The sequence below is a fragment of the Heterodontus francisci genome, chromosome 3 (assembly GCF_036365525.1).
Source record: "Heterodontus francisci isolate sHetFra1 chromosome 3, sHetFra1.hap1, whole genome shotgun sequence".
Lineage (NCBI taxonomy): Eukaryota > Metazoa > Chordata > Chondrichthyes > Heterodontiformes > Heterodontidae > Heterodontus > Heterodontus francisci.
The window spans coordinates 56,192,840-56,216,306 of NC_090373.1; the positions used below are offsets into that span (position 1 = coordinate 56,192,840).

At 44.8% G+C, this 23,467-nt stretch overlaps 1 protein-coding gene across 1 annotated transcript; it reads right to left on the reverse strand.

The window, feature by feature from the left end:
* Positions 1-2,427: 2,427 nt before the first annotated feature.
* Positions 2,428-22,918, reverse strand: cmpk2 (cytidine monophosphate (UMP-CMP) kinase 2, mitochondrial). The gene is made up of 5 exons (XM_068022367.1): positions 21,929-22,918; positions 18,695-18,809; positions 15,426-15,627; positions 5,866-6,099; positions 2,428-3,810 (listed from the first exon to the last, which is right to left on the reverse strand). The coding sequence occupies exons 1-5, from the start codon at positions 22,544-22,546 to the stop codon at positions 3,681-3,683; spliced, it is 1,299 nt and encodes a 432-aa protein (XP_067878468.1). The 5' UTR covers positions 22,547-22,918; the 3' UTR covers positions 2,428-3,680.
* Between the last annotated feature and the right edge of the window lie 549 nt (positions 22,919-23,467).

Consider the following 23,467-nt stretch of genomic DNA (forward strand, 5'->3'; position numbering starts at 1 on the left):
ACCTGCTACTCTCACCAAGAAGGCATGGTTGGAGGTTGCTGAGGAAAGTGAGCATCAAGAGAATTGTGTTCAGGTCATGGATGCAGTTTAATATCCAAAACAGATCAGGAAAAGGGAGTATATTTGCTGATTCACCTACCTCGTATGTTTTAAGCCCACCCTCCTTTCACTCTGATTTGTGAAGTATTCTCCATCACATGATTCCTCACACCAATTGAACTTTCAGCAGCATCCAGCATTCACTTTCTCTGCACTTCCTCACCTCCCCATTTATCCATCCACTAGTGCTACTCACCCCAATCCTTATGCAATGTGATGCATGCGTCTCAGTTACTTTCAATGAATGCATTGCATCCATCACTTTCACTCACTCACACGTCTGTTTTCTCACCCCTTGTAAAAGGCTGCGCAAAATGTAAGGGAGAGGGACAGGACTGGAGGCCGTCACAAATAGTACAGCTCACAAGTGCAGAGGATGCCATGGAGATAAGTGGCACATCTGCATCCCTCTCAGTCAGAGATGGAAACAGGGAGCCCACAGATATCGCTGGCGTTGCCCTTCATTTCATTGCCGACTATGAAAAGACCGAGTATGGTGATTATCAAAGATTGTGACTTTGTCACAACTAATTCATATCACTTTCTTAAGAATATAAGAAATAAGTGCATAATTCACCATTCAATAAGATTATGGCTGATTTTTGTCCTCTTTTCCATGTTTTGTACCCAATCCCCATATCCCTTGATTCCCCTACATTCCAAAATTTCAGCCTTGAATATACTCGACACTGGCCACCCAAGGCCCACAGGGGTAGCGAATCCTTGCTACAATTGTACAGGGTTTTGGTGAGACTCCACCTGTTGATGAGGGATAAACCCCTTTCTCCTCCAATTGCAAAATTCCCTCTAATGGACCTCTGTCCTGTGCATATGCCGATCCCACCATTGCTGGCGTGGATGGTGATGGTCTTCTTCCTGTCAAACACATCCGAGGTGCCTCCCCTCCTGATCATTTGAAATCCTCCAAGGTTAAAAAAAACAGCATCCACACAAGCACTCTGTGTGATTTGCCAGAGCGAACTGAGACAGCAGCTGCATTAAGTGAGGTTTTATCCAGATGGGACAATGACAAGTTTAAATACCCAACTGAACTGCTGTTCAAACTCGCTTCCACTTCCCTGGTCAGTTTCCCTGGGAAACCCGAGCTGATACAGTAAAATTTGGATCTGAGTTAAAAACAATTCAAAAATTCCTCGACAACATCTGCTAAGGACGTTGGTTGCGCCAATAAGAACTTGGTGCTCCCAATTAGGAAATGCCAGACCTTGGCAAGAAGGTTTCTCACCAGCATTCAAACGCACCTCCATTATCCATGGAACTGGGAGTGCTGAAACTGGGTTGTGTTCCCGGCGTAAATAGCAATTATTTTTATCCACACCTGCTCCCAGCCCACCCATTCTTGAGTGTTCAAAACTCCCCCCGCTGAATCAGGATGGCTCCATTCCTTTTGACAACAGGAGGACGGGGTCTTTTGGAAACCAAAAGAGGAGGGGAGAGGGAAAGAGAAAGATGTGACTGGTTTTAGTGACAAGATTATGGCCAAATTTCTGAACAAAAATGTGTTCAGCGGGTCAGCCCTCTCACTTCCTTTCAACATGGAGAAAAGGGATGGACACCTGAGTGAAAGTCAGTCAGTCCAGTCAGGTCTAAGAGGGAGCCTCAACAGGCAAGCAGAAACTCACTCATCGCATGTCCAGATCCAGTCAGAACCAGAAAGCTGGGCAGAAAAAGTTACATGTGCCTCTTAATCGGGAGAATGCAATGTATTTTTACTTTTCTTGAGGTGGGGGTCTGATTATGGTGAAATTTAATTCTAAACTGTTACTCTATTATGTTCGCCTGCTATCCATAAAATGAAAGACAGCTTAATGATTCACATCAGGCCTCCTGTCACTAAAGTGCTTTCAATCGTTTTACTGCAATATTGAAGTACTTGAGAGCACATATGAAAGACATAATATCCAGTGAAGATTACAAGGGGGTCCTGTTATTATACCTGCTGTTGTATGATTAGAAATTGGGCAACACGCACATCTCTGAATGGAAGACACTTGAAACACTTAAAAGAGTGACCAGTCTGCTGAAGGAGAGAGAATCGCTAGAATTTTAACGGGGGCACAAAGCAGGGAATATAAGATCAGCAGCCCATTACTGGCCCAACCCAACTTTTCTTTCCATTGAAGTACATGCCTTTCAGAGAACAGACATGCCACATGCTGATCTGGTCTGATCTACATGCCACTCCAGTCCCATGCTATGTAGTTCACTTCGAATGCCCTCAGGGAAACAGGGACAAGCAATGAATACTGCCTTGCCCAAAAACCACTACAAAAAAAAATCAGTTCATGGGGCACCATAAATTGAACTCATTTTTATTTTAAATCTTTCCATACAATGACATTGATGCACAAATTAAGATTAAATTGGATGTATTTTAAGTATATTCATTGCAAAATATAACCCACCTATAGGATGATTTCACATAACAGAAGTACTCAATAAAATGAGATAAGACATATTCTACATCTGTATATATAGTTTACTGCAGAGCAGGTTAAAGCACTGCATATCTATTAGGGGTCGATGAGATGTTTTACTAGAGTGAGACTTGATGCAATTTCCAAAATCTGATTATTAAAATAAAATTCTAAAGTAAGTTTAATAGACCATTTCCATCCCTCACATCACTGGCACCTGAGCCAAAAAAGACTGGACAACTATGTTTGCAAGGCACTTTGGAGTAACAAACTTACTTCAGTGTTTTGCATGATTCAACTTCAAACTACTTTGCTATGGAATGGTTTCTAACCTGCACCAAAATTGATTAGTTTTATCCAGGGATAGACTTGCAGCTTTCTGTGCCAGAACAAGCTCAATATAACTCTTGAGGTTGGCCAGTGGAAACACAGCCAAAGCCAAGCAGCTACCTTCTCAGACTCCAAAATAACTCTTCAATCAATCTACAATTTACTGAAGGTCCTCAGGATCATCTGCCTTGCTCTGTACTGATTACAGCAAAGTGTCTGATTGATCTCGCTTTATAGCTATTCAGATTACTAATTATAACAGTTCCATCACTTTCACTTATTTAGATTAGAAAGGAAGAAGTGTCAAGGGATGATTTTTGACTGCACTGTCTGAGCCGTAAACTGGCAGAGCAGATCACCTACTGTTGTAGAACCTGACTGAACCAAAATAGGGCAGACGGTATAAAGCTGTATGAATCACTCTGCCAGGTTAATGCCCAGGGCGAAGAAGCTGAAAATTACCCCAGGATCTCAGGTAGGGAAGTGGTAATGTTCTACAGTTGTGCCACTGGGCAAGGGATGAGAAAATAAACATTAGGACTCTGTATACCTTCCCCTGCTTATCCATTTTCTGTAGTTTAGAAATACACTAGTCAATGATGCAAATCACATCACTGATCACCTCATTCTTTGTGTATTATTTCATCACAATTAAATTACTGCATGGTTCATCTACATACCCAAAGCAAAAAAATGTGGGGTTAGCAATATTTGTTCACGTGATGTTGGTGCCCCATTACAGTGTACTAAATAAAGGAATGAAAAGTATTTCAGTACTAAATAACTGCAGCTGAAATTCATCAATGTATAAAATCAAGTTCGTTCAATGCCACAATATCTCTGAATTACGAGAAGAGCATCTTTGAGAACCTCTTCCTTTGAAGCACTGGCATCGATTACAACACAAGCTGGATTCTCCATTCTTCTGTAAGTTGCTTCCACCCTATTGTGTAAAAGATTAGAAGAACATTTAAAAAATAGGTCAAAGAGTCCTTGGTACAATGGGCTGGATTTTACCAAGCCCCCGACATCGGTCTCCATTGCGGGAGTGGGGAAAGATGGGGCCGGCAGCGGTCTGTCACGGAGACCGACGCCGGAAGGGCCCGCCTGATCCTCTCGGCAGCAGCGAGGCTCTGTGGTAGCAACCCCCCCCAACATACACCACCCCCTCCCCAAACCCCGCTGCTGTGCAACGCGACCTGGATTTCAATATTTAAATTAATGACATGCATAAATTTGAATACAGTTACCTTCAATCATCCGGGCCCACCACAATCCTCGGTGTGGTGGCCGGCACTTCCGCGCCTTCAATTCCCCGTCCGGGGAAAGCTGGCATGACACTGGTGGGGAGGGGGGAGGAGCTAAGACTTGCAGTGCAGGGTGGGGCAGAGTCAAATAAATATAATGCGTGTAGGGGATGGTGGGAAGGGGTGAACTTAAAACTTTGTGCAGTCTGGTGGGGGGGTGGGGGGAGGTCAGATTTAAATGGTAAGTGTTTTTGGCGGGGGGGGGGTGGAAGGATAAATAGTTAATGTAATTGATATTGGGGGATGGGAAAGGAGCATTAGAAATGTTATTAATAAATTTTGTGGGGACGTATCTTTAAAAATTCAAATTGATCGGCAGGGCTGGCTACCCTTTAAAAATGGCACCAGCGTCTGCGCATAGGAAGCTGACGCCATTGCCGTGGACAGACCTCCACGAGATTGGGGGGGTGGGCTGCCCCGGCTACTTAAATGAGCCGCCGTTTGTGAGATCGCAGCAGCTCTTTGGCGTGCATCCCGCACATTGAGCTCGCTGCCGAGATCGGCGGCGGGCTCTTAAATTCCATCCCAGTTTGTCTGAGGTGGTCAGTTCCTGTCAGCAATAAGTAACTGGAGTTTCAGTGTTATGATCTGCTGGTTTTTGTTGCTCGTAATACAGTCCTTAGTTTCATCTTTAGTACTTGAAGTTAGCATCTAAACTATGCTGGAAGTGACTTGAGTCCACTTTACTGAGTCACCATAAATATTGCGGGGTTTCTTCCGTCTGCTGCTGAGGTTACTGCAGACCAGGTGTGTAGTGTGTATCTTATAAATTGGCAGTGTATTTTTAACAAATCATTATAAATTAAATTAACAGGCTCAGGTACAATAGGATGAAGAAGAAAGTCATGGAAGGATTCAAAAACAAAGACAGGGATCTTGGAATACTAGTTTATTGCGATGGAATTGAATACAAATGTAGGGAGGTTATGCTTCAGCTTTACAGGGCATTGGTCTCCTTATTTAAGGAAGGATGTAAATGCATTGGAAGCAGTTCAGAGAAGGTTTACTAGACTAACATCTGGAATGGGCGGGCTGTCTTATGAGGAAAGGTTAGACAGGCTTGTATCTGCTGGAAGCGACTTGATTGAAACATATAAGATCCTGAGGGGTCTTGACAGGGTGGATGTGGAAAGGATGTTTCCTCTTGTGGGAGAATCTAGAACTAGGGGTCACTGTTTAAAAATAAGAAGTCACCCATTTAAGTCAGAGATGAGGAGAAATTTTTTCTCTCAGAGGGTTGTGAGTCTTTGGATCTCGCTTCCTCAAAAGGCAGTGGAAGCAGAGTCTTTGAATATTTTTAAGGCAGAGATAGATAGATTCTTGATAAGCAAGGGGGTGAAAGGTTATTGGGGGTGGGCAGGAATGTGCAATCGAGGTTACAATCAGATCAACCATGATCTTATTGAATGGCAGAGCAGGCTGAAGGGGCCAAGTGGCCTACTCCTGCTCCTAATACATATGTTTGTATGTTGGTAACTACTTTGTTGCCCAACAAAGAATTAAAAATAGGAAAACAGGTGCTGAGCCAAATAAGTACCAAATACTTGGTCAAAATAGCAGGTTTTAAGGAGGGTGAAACATGGAGAGGGATTTGGAGAGGCAGAGGAAGAAATTTATTCTGGATAGATATTATGTAAATAAGCCAAAAAAGGCTATCTTGACACCTTAATTTTAAGTAACAGCTGTCTTACTTTTGTCGAAATAGATTGTTTGCTTCTAGCTCGATTTCTTCCTTTGTTCTCATCTCTCCTCTTCCTTCTAAACGACGGACTCTCTCTTCTGCATTGACTGTGAGCAACAGCACCATATCTGGTTGAAGTAGATCCTGGGGCCATTGGTACAATTCATGGTGAGGGGGAGGGAGGTTCTCCACCTTTCCACTGACTTCTGTTGCGATCGCATATGCTGCAGTGCTATGCCAGAACCTAGAAGATAACACAACATACTCAAATCCTTATAAAGACATACAGTATTGACAAAAAGTGAGATGAGTTTGGTAATTTGTGATAAAAGGTTGACAATAATTTATGCAACTGGGATTCTTCATGAGTGTCTTAACCTACCAAAACTGGACACCTTTTTCTGATCATCATTTGGAACAGTTTAATTTACATTAAATTAAAATCTAGTTTCTTTGTTGACTGCATAGAGGCCAGGCAGGAAATGGAATAAGTGCTGCCAATTTACACAGTTATGTTCTGCTTTGCCAAAAAATGTATCTGATAATGTAATTTTTAACTCGAGAAAACCATTCAACCTAACAAACAATACCCAGCACACTTGCGAATTGAATTTTTAATGGCTAGTTTGTAAGGATGAGTTCATCAGCCAATAGCAATTAAATTATCTTGCAAAATTGCATCATCTGGTGTAAAGAATAAGAAAGATCGTCAATAATGTAGTTGATTGCAAATTGGACCCTGCAAATTTGTTCCACCATTCAATTTGATCATGGCTGATAAATATTTTAACTCCATCTACCCACCTTTGTTTCCATAAATCTTAAATATCCTTTCCTAACAAAAATCTGATCAATTTCAGTTTTGAAATTTGCAATTGACCTAGCATGAACAGCTTTTTGGAGGAGAGAATTCCTGATTCCCACTATCCTTTGTGTGAAAAAGTGCTTCCTGCCATCACCCCTGAATGGCCTATCTCTAATTTTAAAGTCATGCTCCCTCCTTCTGGACTTCCCCACCGGAGGAAATTATTTCTCTTCATCTACCCTACCAAAGCCTTTAATCATCCGAGATAAATCACCCCTTAAACTTCTATATTCAAGGGAATACAAGCCTAATCTATGCTCTGGTTCTGTGGAAAGGAGATCTCTCCCTTCGGACAACCAACAGCCTCAGTGATGGCTGTCATGGAAGTGTACATGAGCCCCACACTTGATCTAACACACTGCAATTTTCAATCCCACTGGCTGTAAGAGGACATGCAACCTGTCTCCGTACCAATCTAGGCCTTACCCATTTGAAAATTGCAATCTGAATCAGCTTCCCACGGGAGGCAGGTTTCAGACCCAAAACCAGAACTGTTTCCTGTTTCCCGCCTCTATAATGAAAATCCAGCCCCACATCTTCCCCTCCCCCCACCCTTTCAGCATTCCGAAGGGACCGTTCCCTCCACAAAACCCTCGTCCACTCTTCAGTCACCCCAACACCTCCCCACTTTGCTACGGCACCTTTCCTGTAAATGCAGGAGATGTAGCACCTTTCATTTTACCTTCTTCCTTCTTACCATCCAAGACCCCAAACTTATACTTCTTTCAGTTTAGTACACTGCATTCACTGCTCACCATGTGGTCTCCTCTACACTGGGGACCAAAAGCAGATTGGGTGACGTTTTGCGGAACACCTCCGCTCAGTCCACAAGCGCAACGCTGAGCTTCCTGTTGTTTGTCATTTTAATTCTCCAACTTGCTCCCACTCTGACCTTTCTGTCCTTGACCTATTACAGTGTTCCAATGAAGGTCAAAGCAAGAACTGCACCTCATCTTTCGAGTGGGCATTTTACAGGCTTCCAGACTCAACATTGAGTTCAACAATTTTAGATCATAGCTTTTGCCCCACTTTTTTCTTTTATTTCTTTTTTCATTGTTTTTGCTGGGTTTTTTTCTCCCTCGTTTCATTCTTTACTTCGTGTTCAGACGGCTGCCATCCTACCATTCACACCTCATCCAGACACATCTTTTGTCCGGATTTTGTCTTGGCAATGGGGGTCTTGACCACTGGTAAAGGTTCCGGCGAGAGCCCCGTATCGCCTCCTCTGCGGAAGGCGTACCGAATTGTGCCAATTAGACACTTAAGTGGGCAGCAGCAGGCCTTCACTGGTTCAAGGACCCTGATGACAGAAGTCCCATCTGCTGAGAGCTGTCGGCCAATCAGAGGTTGGCAGCTCTCAAACCGAGCAGCACCAGTGCAGAGGTAGTGGCTGCTGCCCGTACTGGATTCAAGCAAGGCCCTGAAATCAGGCCAAAGGTAAGTCACAGTGGAAGGGCTTTCACGGGGTGGGGGTCACGGGAGAAGTGGGTGTAGAGGGGCTGCAACAAGGGCAGTGGGGTGGCTCTCAGCGGGCACCCCCCCCCTTCCTGATATGCCTGTTCCCTCAGTCAGGCACGAGGTGCCCATTAACGAGGGACCTCTCCCCCGGAACTGGCAAGCAATCCACAGGGGTTTGCTTGGCATGCTCCCTGTGCAGCGACAGGCTCACTCACCACTGGGCTAATACCAGCACAAGGGTCAGCAATGTGTCCATATAAGGACACCAGTGTCCGTGATAAAAAACGTTGAGGTCCGTGGTTTCCATCCAGCCCGCCTATCCTCTGACTGACAGCAGGCTGTCCGTGGCTCAGCTTTGATTGGCGGCTCTCCTATTAAAGTGCACACTGGACGGAGACGGGACCTGCATCTGACGGATGGCGGACGTGTGTCTGTGATTGGTCACTGCCTATGACTGACAGAGGGCTGCCTGGATGGGTTGAGCGCTGATTGGCAGTTCACGGAGCAGGTGCGCCGGGATTGGCCACCCCCTCCTGTTTTCACGTGGTTCAGGGTGTGAACAGGAATGGCTGCTGTGGGGGAGAGGGAGAGAGAGGCCGAGGGGACAGGAGGCACACAGGCAGAGATGCGGAGCGGAGGAAGCATAGTGAGAGTCAGGCAGCCCTTAAACCAGCACCGGCCCAGGGAGCAGAGTGGGGGGAGAGGGGGATGGACACATAGGGGGAGTGGGAGAGGTGGATGGACACACAGAGACAGGAAAGGAGTACAGCTACAGAGACGGGAGACAGATGAACATGGGGATGGTTGAGGGGGCTGGACACAGGGGGACAGAGGATGGACACAGAGTGGGGAGAAGGAGATGGACACAGAGGGGCAAAGGGGGATGGACACACAGGGAGAGGATGGACACAGAGTAGGGAGAAAGCACAGAGGGGCAGAAGAGGATGGACACAGAGTGGGGGAGAGAGGGTTGCACACAGAGGGAGGAGAGGGGGATGGACACACAGTGGGCAGAGGGGGGATGGACACAGGGGGAGAAGGGAATGGACACAGGGTGGAGGAAAGGAGGTTGGACACAGAGAGACAAGGGAGAGAGGGTAGAGGGGGATGGACACAGTGTGGGGGGTTACAGGGGGATGGACATGGTGGGGGAGAGGAGGATGGACACGGGGGGGGGGCGGGGCTGGTACTCAGAGAGGGGAGAGGCGAGATGGACACAGAGAGGGGGAGAGAGAGAAAGGTCACGATTATTCCTGGCAGATCAACATCTATCCAAATTCTCCGCATTGCTATATTAAGAGTGCAGGCAGACATTGACTAGTTGTGCACGCACAAACAATGCCAGGTATCCCGCTAAATAGGGAGAAATGTGTTTTACATCGGACCGTGTTTTGATGGCATTAGGTTGGCTATACACCTTACATACAAATTAACTGTCTCCATGTCCGTGGCTTAATCAATAATTTTGTCAAATGTCTATGCTCCAACATGTTAGTGCCTATCCCTGTACCGGCAGCAGTCCTGGACTTAATTTGGAAGATGTCAGGGTTCACCTTCCCACCACCATCCCACCCAATTATATGTTCTCCCCGCCTCCAAACCCGATGTGGGTGAGGGCATAAACCCCCCTCCCCCTTTGTTTCTTTACTAGTCCTAGTACCACTCCCTTTGGCTTTGTACCTTGAAACATTTTGTCATTTAATCTGTCCTGCCCTCCACCCTATCACAGATTTTCCCTTTTGTTCTTCTTTCCCCCTCCCCCTGTCACTTTCTCAAAACCTGTTACATTTCTAACTTTTGACAGTTCTGATGAAAGACGTTAACTCTGTTTTACTCTCCACAGGTGCTGCCTGACCTGCTGAACATTTCCAACATTTTCTGTTTTTGTGTGTGAATACTCCATTAGCCTTTTTAATTATTTTTGTACCCATTGACTAGCTTATAGATCCCTAAATCTCCCTCCTCTTTCACCTAGCTATTTAGAAAATACTCTGATCTATTTCTCTTGAGTCCAAAGTGGATGACCTCACACTTTTCCACATGAACTCCATCTGCCAGTTTTGTCACTCAATCTATCAATGTCCCTTTGCAACTTTTTGCTTCCATCTACATAATTTACTGTACCACCTAACTTTGTGTCATCAGAAAATCGGAAAATAATATCAAATGGGATACAAACAGTGTGAAGGGCACAGAGGGCACAAAATTCTTGAACTACATTCAAGAGAACTTTTTCAGCCAGCATGTAACAAGCCCAACGAGAGGTGGTGCAATTCTGGATATAGTCTTAGGAAATGAAGCTAGGCAAGTGGATGAAGTAGCAGTGGGTGACCATAATGCAGTTAGTTTCAGCATAATCACGGAAAAGGACAAATAAAGAACAGGAGTAAAAGTTCTAAATTAGGAGAAGGGAAATTTTACGAAGTTAAGAGGTAATCTGGCGAAAGTGGACTGGATACAGCTACTTGAAGGAAAATCAGTGACAAACCAGCGGGAGGCATTCAAAAGTGAAATTCTACAGGCACTGTGTAGACATGTCCCCACAAAGATAGTGTTGTACTGCCAAATCTAGAGGCCCCCGGTTACCTAGAAGTATACAGGGTGGTAAGATAAAGCAGAAAAAGAAAGTTTATGACGGTCACAAAAAACTTAATACTTTAGAAAGCCTAGAGGACTATAGAAAGTGCAGGGGGGTTCAAAAATGAAATTAGGAAAGCAAAGAGAGGACATGAAAAATTATTGTTAGGTAAAAATCAAGGAAAACCCAAAGATGTGTTTTATCAGTACATTAAGAGCAAGAGGATAACTAAGGAAAGGGTAGGGCCTATCAGAGATGTACAAGGGAACTTACGCGTGGATGCAGAAGATGTGGGAGGGTTCTTAATGAGTACTTTGTCCTTGTCTTCACAAAGGAGAGGGTTGATGCAGATATTGTAGTAAAAGAGGAGTGTGAAATATTAGATATGATAAGCATAATGAGAGAGGAAGTACCAGAGGGTCTGACATCCCTGAAAGTGGATAAATCACCAGGGCTGGATGGATTGTATCCCAGGTTGTTAAAGGAAAGCCAGGGAGAAAATGCCAAATGCTCTGAGGATCATCTTCAAATCCTCACATGATACAGGCGAGCTACCAGAGGATTGGAGGTTTGTAAACGTTGTACCCTTGTTTAAAAAGGATAGGCTAAATAATTATAGGCCGTCTGTCTGACCTTGGTGGTAGGCAAATTATTAGAATCAATTCTGAGAGATAGGATAAACTGCCACATAGAAAGGCATGGATTAATCAGGGATAGTCAGCGTGGATTTGTTAAGGGAAGGTCATGTCTTACTAACTTAATTGAATTTTTTGAGGAAGTAACAAGGAGTATTGATGAGGATAGTGCAGTTGATGTGGTCTACATGGATTTTAGTAAGGCATTTGACAAGGTCCCACATGGAAGGTGGGTGAGAAAAATATAAGCCCATGGGATACAGGGGAATGTGGCAAGTTGGATCCAAAATTGGCTCAGTGACAGGAAATGAAGGGTAATGGTCGACGGATGTTTTTGCAAATGGAAGGCAGCTTCCAGTGGCGTTCGACAGGGCTCAGTATTGGGTCCCTTGCTGTTTGTAGTATATATTGACTCTTAAATGCACTCTGAAATAGCCTAACAAGCCACTCCGTTCAAGGGCAATTAGGGATGGGCAATAAATGCTGGCCTAGCCAGCGATGCCCACATCACATGAACGAATTAAAAAAATGAATGATTTGGACTTAATTGTGGGAGGCATGATGCAAAAATTGGCCATGTAGTTGATAGTGAAAAGGATAGCTGTAGACTCCAGAATGATATCAATGGTTTGGTTGAGTGGGCGGAAAAGTGGCAAATGGAATTCAATCCAGAGAAGCGTGAGGTAATACATTTGGGGAGAGCAAACAAAACGAGGGAATACACAATAAATGAGAGGACATTGAGAGGGGTAGAAGAAGTGAGAGACCTTGGAGTGCATGTCCACAGTTCCCTGAAGGTGGCAGAGCATCAAGATAAAGTGGTGAAGAAGGCAGATGGAATGCTTTCCTTTATTGGCCAATGTATAGAATACAAAAGCAGGGATGTAATGCTGTAACTATATAAAATACTAGTTAGGTCACAGTTGGAGTATTGCATACAGTTCTGGTCACCACATTACAGGAAGGACATAATTGCTCTGGAGAGAGTACAGAGGAGATTTACAAGAATGTTGCCAGGACTTGAAAGTTGCAGCTACAAGGAAAGATTGGATAGGCTAGGGTTGTTTTCCTTAGAACAGAGGAGGCTGAGAGGTGACTTAATTGAGGTATACAAAATTATGAGTGGCCGAAATAGAGAGGACAGGACGGACCTGTTTTGCCTAGCAGAGAGATCAATTACAGGGGGCACAGATTTAAGGTGGTTGGTAGCAGGATTAGCGGGGACATGAGCAAAAACTTCTTCACCCAGAGGGTGGTAGGTGTCTGGAATTCACTGCCCAGATCAGTGGTGGAGGCAGAAACCGTCAACTCATTTAAAAGGTACCTGGACCTGCACCTGAAGTGCTGTAACCTGCAAGGCAATGAACCAGGTGCCGGAAGGTGGGATTAGATTGGGCAGCTAGTTTTTTCAGCCGGCGCAGACACGATGGGCAGAATGGCCTCTTTCTGTGCCGTAAGTTTTCTTTGATTCTATGGCTTCTCCTCCTGCTCCCGCACCATTACCACTGATGCCACCCAGGTATCTATCCTTGGCTCTCTCTTATTACTCGTTTACATGCTGTTCCTCAGCAACATTATACAAAAACACAGCTTCAGTTTCCACATGTACTGTGATGACACTGAGGTCTATCAAGCCACGATTTCTCTAAACTCCTCCGCTGTCTCTATTTTGTCAGACTGCTTGTCCAGCATCCAATTCTGGATGAACAGAAATTTTTTCCAATTAAATACTGGGAAGACCAAAGCCAATGTCTTCAGTTCCTGCTACAAACTCCGTTCCCTAGCCACTGACTCCACCCTCTCTCTGGCAACTGTCTGAGGCGGAACCAGATTGTTCGCAACCTTGGTGTCATATTTGACTCCCGAGATGAGCTTCAAACCACATAGCCGTGCCTATTTCCACCTCCATAACATCGCCTGACTCCACCCCTGCCTCACCTCATCTGCTGCTGAAGACTTCATCGATGTCTTTGTTACCTCTAGACTAGATTATTCCAACACAGTGCTGGCTGGCCTCCCACATTCCACCTTCCATACCCTTGATGTGATCCAAAATTCTGCTGCTCGTATCCTAGCTTGCACCATGACCTGTTCACCCATCACCCCTGTGCTCACTAACAAGATTGGCTCACGGTTAAGCAAAGCCTCGATTTTAAAATTCTCATCCTTGTTTTCAAATACTCCATGGCCTTGCCTCTCCCTACCTCTGTAATCTCTACCAGCCCCACAACCTTCCGAGATATCCGTGGTTCTCTAATTCTGGCCCCTTGATTATTCCCGAGAGTAACCGTTATACCATTGATGGCCATGTCTTCAGCTACCAAGGCCCTATATTCTGGAATTCCCTCCCTGCACCTCTCCGGTTCGTTAACTCTCTTTCCACCTTTAAGTCACTCCTTAAAACCTACTTCTTTGATCAAGCTTTTGGTCATCTGCCCTATTATCTCTGTATGTGACTCAATATCAAATTTTGCTTTATAACATTACTGTTAAGTATCTTGGGACAATTATTACATTACAGGCATCATATATCTACAAGTTGTATTTGTTGCTGTTGAAAGTTATAAATTCATCAGTTTTCATGATGGAGCTACATTGTTATACATTGGGAATTGCTGAAAATAGAGACATGTTGTCGAAGCTTTTCGTCTTGCGCTCATCAGGACAATACGCAAGAATAACCAATGTAAGGGAAAGCAACAACTTATACTGCATGATAAAAGAATGCTGACTGGTTGGCAGTTAACTCTGATTGATAGAGGCACTGCCATGGAGAATGCACCAGTGTACGGTGACTGACAGATAAACCAGTCAGCTTGACTCTGATTGGTCAAGGCATTGCCCTGAGGAATGAACCAGCGAATGGCTGTCAATTATTTTGTTCAGCTGAAACAGGCGCAATGTGTGTACATGTTCTTTCTGTCTGCACTCTCTTCTCATGGAGTATAAGTTGTCGTTTTCCCTTACATTGGTTATTCTTGCGTATTGTCCTGATGAGTGCAAGACGAAAAGCTTCGACAAAATGTCTCTATTTTCAGCAATTCTCAAGTTCTGTACTACCAAACGACTATTTGTTATACATTATTCTTCACTGGACACCATTGAAAGTTACACACCAATGGACCATCACTGCATATCTATGAAAGTTACATGTCACAAGTCCATTTATGCACACCGGGCAGAATTTAGTGAAGCTGGTGGAGCTCCCAGCATCAGGCCAAAAAGGCAGTGGGAGTCCCACCTCAGCCATTCGGAGACCCCCCCCCACCACCCCACCACCGGCTCTATTTAATGGCACAAGGGCAATTAACAGCCCAGCACCGAGATCTCTGTCCCTTTAAAGATGGGGATCCTGCCTCCAAGAGCTGCCGGCCAATCAAAGGGCTGGCAGCTAAGTAGTATCAGCAGCGCCATTGTAAGCGGTGGGCACTGCCTGTACTGCAGGAGGCCTGGGAACTAGACCCTGTGCTGGAGACCCGGACCTCAGGTCAAGTGAGGTGGGGTCACCAGAACTAGTCCGGTAAGCCCCAGCAATGGAGGGAGGGACAGTGGGCGTTGAGTGCAAGGGGAGGGGTGTTCAGGCAGGTGGGTTGTATTCCATCATGGGTCCTTCATGGGCCACACATTGTCCACAGAGGAGGGCCCCCCCTAAACCCCCACCCTGCAGGGATGCCACCTCATTTTACTGCACAACCTCCCGACATGGCAGAAGCCTGCCCCTCCCGCCGCTGACTAAATTTCAGCGGCAGTAGGAAGAGGCCCTTAAATGGCTGATAATAGGCCTCTTAAGGGCCTCAATTGGCCTCTGGGCGGGTAGACTATCATCGGCCTATCCCGCCCCGACTAAATTGTGGTATGAAGGAAGACGACGGGCCCTCTACCTCCCCCCCCAACCTCCCGCTGCAATTCTGTGGGCCCGCCCACTTCCGAGTGCATCTCCAGGGTCTCATGAAATCCAGCCCCAAGGAAAGCTACAGACCAACAGACCATTCGCTAATGACTACTCACTGGATACTTCTAAAGGTTATACCTACCGATCCACGATTACTGGAGACTTTTCAGATTCACTCGCTATGATGGAGGCAGTAATGTAATTGCCCAAAGCATAAAAAGCCCGTCGAATGAGAGGTGGCTTTACATCAAACGTTTTTCTCAAGTGGCCAATGCAGTCTGGTGGAGACTTCAGAAGTGTTGCTTGAATAGAGTCTCTTAAAGCCTCAGTCAATGTACTTTTTCCTATAGATCAATAACGGGGTTAAAGGTTATGCCCATAACACACATACAGCAGTTCTATTTAATTGCCTGTTATTCACTTAAAAGGCACATACTACATATAACCAGAGACTTTCACAGCATTAAGCAAGGAAAATATATGGGTTTTAAAATTCTACGTGGTCAACGACCTAACAGCCAAGTAGATAGATGGATTATCTTGCTGAACCATATAAGACAGAAGGTCCCAGGTAAGATTGTCACTCTGTGTTGATTTAGTTGGCAGGACCGTATCTTCAATGCAGAAGTCCTTGAGGCGGCCAACATCCCCAGCATATATACCCTACTGAGCCAGCGGTGCTTGAGATGGCTTGGCCATGTGAGCCGCATGGAAGATGGCAGGATCCCCAAGGACGCATTGTACAGCGAGCTCGTCACTGGTATCAGACCCATCGGCCATCCATGTCTCCGCTTTAAAAACGTCTGCAAACGCGACATGAAGTCCTGTGACATTGATCGCAAGTCATGGGAGTCAGTTGCCAGCGATCGCCAGAGCTGGCGGACAGCCATAAAGGCGGGACTAAAGAGTGGCGAGTCAAAGAGACTTAGCAGTTGGCAGGAAAAAAGACAGAAGCGCAAGGGGAGAGCCAACTGTGTAACAGCCCCGACAAACAAATTTCTCTGCAGCACCTGTGGAAGAGCCTGTCACTCTAGAATTGGCCTTTATAGCCACTCCAGGCGCTGCTTCACAAACCACTGACCACCTCCAGGCGCTTACCCCTTGTCTCTTGAGACAAGGAGGCCAAAGAGAGGGTTAGAAGACATTACAACTGCCTAAAGAAAAAGAACAGCCAGGGTTTCCACTCTGCTTCCTAAGAAACAATCCCAAATGGTGCAGGTATGTATTTGTTGGGTGAGGAGCAACTGACAGACAGCTGTGATGCCTTTTATCATTGAATAGCCTGCCAAAACTCACTATCTTGGATTGTATGCACATAGCGACACCTGTGCGAGGTGCCCTGACATGATTCAGTATCGGTCGGAGAGGAGGGGAAAACTGTTCTACCCCTCACCCGCGCAAGTATATTCTGAGGAACTGAATGCTGTCAATGAAATGAGTAAAATCTCAGTTGAAAGGTTTTCAGGATTTTTTTTAGTCATTCGGGGCATATGGGTGTCATTGGCTAGGCCATTTATTGCTCTTGAGAAGGTGGTGGTGAATTGCCTTCTTGAACCGCTGCAGTCCTTGGGGTGTAGGTATACCCACATTGCTGTTAGGAAGCGAGTTCCAGGATCTTGACCCAGCAACAGTGAAGGAACAGCGATATAGTTCCAAATCAGGATGGTGTGTGGCTGGGAGGAGAACTTGCAGGTGGTGGTGTTCCCATGCATCTGCTGCCCTTGTCTTTCTAGGTGGTAGAGGTCATGGGTTTGGAAGGTGCCGTTGAAGCAGCCTTGGTGAGTAGCTGCAGTACATCATGTAGGTGGTACACACTGCTGCCACTGTGGGTCGATGGTGGAGGGATTGAATCTTGAAGGTGGTGGATGGGGTGCCGATCAAGTGGGCTGCTTTGTTCTGGATGGTGTTGAGCTTCTTGAGTGTTGTTAGAGCTGCACACATCCAGGCAAGTGGAGAGTATTCCATCACACTCCTGACTTGTGCCTTGTAGATGGTGGACAGGCTTTGGGGAGTCAGGAGGTGAGCTACTCGCCACAGAATTTCCAGCCTCTGACCTGCTCTTGTAGCCACAGTACTTATGAGGCTGGACCAGTTCAGGTTCTGGACAATGGTAACCCCCAGGATGTTGATAGTGGGGGATTAGCGATGGTAATGCCATTGAAGATCAAGGGGAGATGGTCAGATTTTCTCTCGTTTGAGATGGTCATTGCCTGGCACTTGTGTGGCACAAATGTTACTTGCCACTTATCAGCCCAAGCCTGGATGTTGTCTAGGTCTTGCTGCATAGTGACATGTGCTGCTTCAGTATCTGAGGAGTCGGGAATCATGCTGAACATTGTGCAATCATCAGCGAACAGACCCACCTGGAGTGAAGTCATTGATAAAGTATCTGTAGATAGTTGGGCCTAGGACACTACCCTGAGGAACTCCTGCAGTGATGTCCTGAGAGTGAGATGATTGACCTCCAACAACCACAACCATCTTCCTTTGTGCTAAATATGATTCCAACCAACTGAGAGTTTTCCCCTTGGTTCCCATTGACTCCAGTTTTGCTAGAGCACCTTGATGCCATACTCGGTCAAATGCTGCCTTGATGTCAAGGGCAGTCGCTCTCACCTCACCTCTGGAGTTCAGCTCTTTTGCCCATGTTTGGGCCAAGGCTGTAATGAGGTCAGGAGCTGAGTGGCCCTGGCGGAACCGAAACTGAGCGTCACTGAGCACGTTATTGCTGACCAAGTACCGCTTGATAACACTGTCGACAACACATTCCTGATGATCGTGAGTAGGGCGGTAACTGGCCAGGTTGAATTTGTCCTGCTTTTTGTGCACAGGACATACCTGGGCAATTTTCCACATTGCCTGGTGGCTAGTTCTGGAGCACAAGCCTTCAGTACTATTGCCGGTATGTTGTCAGGGCCCATAGCCTTTGCAGTATCCAACGCCTTCAGCCGTTTCTTGATATCACATGGAGTGAATTGGATTGGCTGAAGACTGGCATCTGTGATGCTGGGGACCTCAGGAGGAGGCTGAGATGGATCATCCACTCAGTACTTCTGGTCAAAGATGGATCTACCTGAACAAATAGTGTTACGATTTAATTCACTTATTTGTTATTCTTAAAGTAGTTGTTGAAACCTATTTCGTTGATTTAATCACTCCTAACACTGTTAGGGCAGCCAATATGAGTCTGATGATATCTGACACTTAAACTTTAGAAGAGTTTAGTTACACTACATTAATGGAACTAGCTCCTTCAATGGTAGACTGCCCTGTTTTGCATGCTGGGAATAGTATAGGAATTTTATACAGTACTAATTTACACAGACGGTTGAACTGAACTCACAGCAGACTTTGTGAAGAATGGTATGTATTCCAGTTGTGTAAATTATAAAACAGCCTGCTGTTTCTTACCTGTTGCATCAAGTCCTTCTATCACAATTACTGGAAGTGGGCCCTTTCTGGAAGTCCTGTCGCATTGATTTGCTATTTGCAGAACATCCTTGACTTTGGGAATCATACCTACACACTTTGATGAGCAGAAATACAAACACAGCATTCAATATAAGAGGAATTTTCAGAACAGTCTGTAAATCATTGTTATTTTTTGTAGATTTTGGTGTCTGAATGCTATTGCTTAGCGCTGTTACCTTTTTATAAAAATTGTGTTTAGTAAAAAAAAAAATGACACTATCAAAAAAAGTTATGCTTTCACCGCACCCTTTAAGGAGCACATTATCTTAGTTGGAGGAGTCCATTGTCGATCATATTGCATGGCACAGGATCTCAGAATTCAGATTCATGCAGTCAAAGTCTATGACATGGAATCTCCCTCGTGAGGAAGCCAATCTCCCCATGACAGTGAAGGTGAAGCATGGAGTTTATTCATGTTGCTCTTTCATACAGTATACCCTGATGACCATTTTCAGTGTGAGATTGACCTTAGGGCAGGCCACTGGCAAACCCACCCTCTCAGCCAAGCATGGTATATGCATCAAATAAGTCAAGAATGTGGAAGGAAAGAAAATACCTTAAAGAGGGAGAGAATTCCAAAGTTTCACAACCCTTTGAGAGAAAACATTTCTCCTCATCTCTGGCCTAAAAGGGCGACCCCTAATTTTAAAACAGGTCAAAACATATCAATAAGTTTTCCCACTTACAGAAACAGCCAATTAGATACTCTATTTGTCTCCCAGAATAAAGCACACCCAACCAGATTTCCTTAATAAACCACAAAATTATCCATTCATTATAAAACCAAGTCTTAACCAATAATGAAGTAAATATATATGCAAATAGAAATATTAAAGACCAGTATTATTATCCTAGCCCTCATGCATATGCACACATATATCCAAAAATCAGTTACCAGGAAAAAAAGAAATTTTTTTACAGCTGTTTCAAAGGAATAAAAGGATTTTAAAAAAACATATACTGAAACGAAGATTTGGAAGTTCTTTGGTTTGGCGGGATGTTCCAAAGTTGAATAGTTGGATGCCACTCAGAGTCTTTCCAGGCGAAGTTGATAAACAGTCTGTTTTGGGTAGATGGTCAAAAAAAGTCAACTGCAGAAGCTTCACATAGGTCTTTCATCAGGTATACAGCAACAGGTGTCAATTCTTACACATTCGGTTCAAATCTTTTAAAGATGCAAGGTTTCTGCAAACATTCAGGATTTCTTAAAACACAGGAATCAACAGCACAGTGCAGGGATTTGTCAGAGACAAGAGGAAATAGGAATCTGCCACATTTGAAATACAGGGTTTCTTCTCAAGAGATGCCAGATGCCTTTCCAAAAGAAAGGTGGGCAGTTTTTCTCCTCTCCAGGCAGAAACAACAATTGACTGTTTTAACAGTTCAAACTGAAACTAAACTTTTTGTCACTTGCTTGTAAACATCTGTCCCTTCAGGTCAGAAAGCAACCCCCCTGTTGGGTTCTTTGTAAACAGATGTTTTCCAGTAACCGTTTACATTCCACTCTCAGGTCAAATTCAGTCCCAAACCCTTTTTCTTTTAAAAATAAACACAAAGTTCAGCCATCTCCAGATGATTCAGTGTCCACAAAATCCTTTTTTAGTTTTTTGAAAATATAGATTCCCAAGTTTTAACAAAAAATGGAACTCTCGTAATAGCAGATTCTGCCTGATCTGCTGAGTGTTTCCAGCATTTTCTGTTTTTATTAAAGGAGATTTCATATTTTGCTGTCCAGGAGCTGAGCTGCCCGAAAACTACAGGATTGCAACACTGTACCCTTTAAAGTAGAGATATTCAGCCTGCAGTCCAAATCTGTTCCAGTTCCCAATTTTATCCGATCGGCAGTGTTGTGCCTTATAACTGTTCCTTCCTGCTCCCAACACAGAAAATAAGGCAAAGCACTATTTGAGAAGTGCTCATCTCTGAATAACAAGCAGAAACATCTAATTTGTGATCATTTTAAATATTTTTTTTAAATTCATGGGATTTGAGCATTGCTGGCAAGGCCAGTATTTATTATTCATCCTTAATTGCCTTTGAGAAGGTGGTGGTGAGTCACCTTGTTGAACCGCTACAGTCTTTGTGGTTTAGATACACCTATAATACTATTACATATGGATTTCCAGGAATTTGGCAAAGTGACAATGAAGGAATAGCAATATATTTCCAAGTAATGATGGTGTGATGTGGAGAGGAACTTGCAGGTGATGGTGTTCCCGTGTGCATTCTGCCCTTGCCTGCACATTCCCTGAGTACTACCACAACTGCCTCTCACCCATCACCTGGGTCCTGATGCTGCTGCCTGTTCCCTGCCCACAGCTGCAAAGACAAAGGAGGTTTAAAAATAACAGAATATGCAGAGGAGGTAAAAGGGAAACTGAAAAGCCTGAGAGAAACAAGTAGAACAAAAAAACAGATAGAAATGAAGGCAAGATATAGAGAGACAAAAATGAAGGAGAGGCAGAAGTGAAGAGATAGAAAAAAATTCAATTAATAAAAAATCTGGAATTGAAAGCTAACCTCAGTAATGATGTCACAAAACTATCATCGATTTTTAAAAAAACCCACCTGGTTCACTAATGTCCTTTAGGGAAGGAAATCTGCCGTCCTTACCTGGTCTGGCCTACATGTGGCTCCAGACCAACAGCAATGTGATTGACTCTTAACTGCCCTCTGAAATGGCCTAGCTCAGTTACCTTCTCAAGGGCAATTAGGGATGGGCTACAAATGACGGCCTTGTAAGCAATGCCCACATCCCATGAAAGGATGAAAAGTCGTGAGAAGAGACAGAAGTGTAGGAGTGGAGAGACAGAAGTGAAGATAGTGGAAATGGGTCAAGAATTTAAAGAAAGACAATATAGGTTGTGATTTGACGATGATGTTCCTGGGTTTAAAAGCAAATTCACCAATGTACTAGTGATGACGTAAAGGTGGGCTCTTCAAAACATTGAACGCACCTGCTTTAAAGAATCATAAAAACACGTATACTACTGACCTAAATAAAAACAAGAAATGCTGGAACCACTCAGCCGGTCTGGCAGCATCTGTGGAAAGAGAAGCAGAGTTACTCTGCATCTCTTTCCACAGATGCTGCCAGACCTGCTGAGTGGTTCCAGCATTTCTTGTTTTTATTTCAAGCATCCGCGGTATTTTGCTTTTATACTACTGACCTACCTCTTCTAAAACACCATAAGCATCTTCATACTTGCAGAATACAACTGAGTTTTTGATGTTTAACACAGACGGATGAAGCTCTGGTCTTCCAGCCACAGAGACACAGTTTCTGAAGATCTCTCTCTCCTGCCCACCAGTGACCAGCCTGAGTCTCTGCCATATTCTGCCCCCATCATCCCTCGTGTAGCTGCAGAGACTTGTCTGCCCACTTTTACGGACCAGATCCTGCAAGAGACGCTCTGTGTCCTTATAATTTTGATCGTCTTGAACCAAAAACCCCTTGATCAAAGATCCCTCCTTGTTTGGGGAAAATGCCAGCAGTTCCATAACGCGGCACCTTTCAGGCAGCCTTGTCAGTTTGTCTTGCAGATGGACATAAGATTCTGCACCTTGAATCCTGTTTTCAGACGCGATGCAAACCGAATACGTTTGACCGCGGGTGAGGAGTTGGTGCAAACGGGAATTCTCATCCCAGGGCCCCTCAGAAGTTGGGTTTAGAGCAAAATAAAGTGGCTCTGAGTTACTGGGGCACTCGATTGCAAAGACCCTTTTAGCCCATTCCTTATACAGAGCCGATCCGAGTGACTGGGCCATCTCCAGGCTACAGCGGACATTCATTCTCGCCACAGTAACTGGCGATCGGTGGCACTGACACGGCCTGAGTCAGTTCCCCACCCAAGAGCACTTGAAATCAACACTGAAACTGCTGGGGCTGCGGAATCGAAAGCCAGCCGTCGGTAAACAAACGTGACGTTTGCAAAGTGAAAGCGCGCACAGCTATGTAAAAGCCTGAGTGAGATCCCGGAGAAATGAAAGCTAAAGGCATCTCCTTCCCAGACTCTCCCACACTCTTCCTTTCTACACATGGAGTTTGCCACCTTAAATAACAAGCCTAACACTCAAAACACAACACATTAGCAGCGGCATCAGGATCACGGGATCATGGCTGCAGTTCTGGCTATTTCGTTTCTCAAGGAATTTTTTTACAGCAAACCTTAATAACATAAGGCCCCATGAATTGGGACGAATTGATAGCTCTATCAAAGAGCCAGCACAGGCACAATGGACAGAATGGCCTCATTCTGTGTTGTATCATGCTATGATTCTATGGGAGCTAAACTGGATAGCCCCCAAAACCTGGCATGGGAATCTGGATGTACTAGTAACCCATGCCTGTTGACTGCAGGCAGCCCAGTGCTGCCCGTTGCTTTAAACAATTTCAGCATCCATCCATCACGAACCATACTGATTGGCTGGATGCCTGAGCAGAAGGCCAATATGGTGAGTGGCTAGCACCAGTTAAAGCTAGCCTGCATTACTTAAAACTAGCCTGTACCTCATAAAGGGGACAGTCATTGTGGCTGGAGCAGGTGTTGGCAGTACTGTGGGAACTGAATCTGACCTGGGAAAGACAGAAGAATGGCACAACATGGGAGAAAGTGAGCTCCGTGGGTTTTGGACACTACACTGAAAGCCTTGGTGGAGGAGGTGGAAAGGTGGAGAGATGTCCTGTATTCGGATGAGGCTGTCCAGATATAT

Excerpts from the sequence above, each read along its gene's own strand:
- cmpk2 (XM_068022367.1), bottom strand. The coding sequence starts at position 22,546 with ATGAATGTCCGCTGTAGCCTGGAGATGGCCCAGTCACTCGGATCGGCT. Across the intron at positions 18,810-21,928 it reads CTTATGGTGTTTTAGAAGAG|TGTGTAGGTATGATTCCCAA; the intron begins GTAGGTCAGTAG and ends TGCTCATCAAAG. Across the intron at positions 6,100-15,425 it reads TCTCCAGTAATCGTGGATCG|GTTCTGGCATAGCACTGCAG; the intron begins GTAGGTATAACC and ends GTTATCTTCTAG.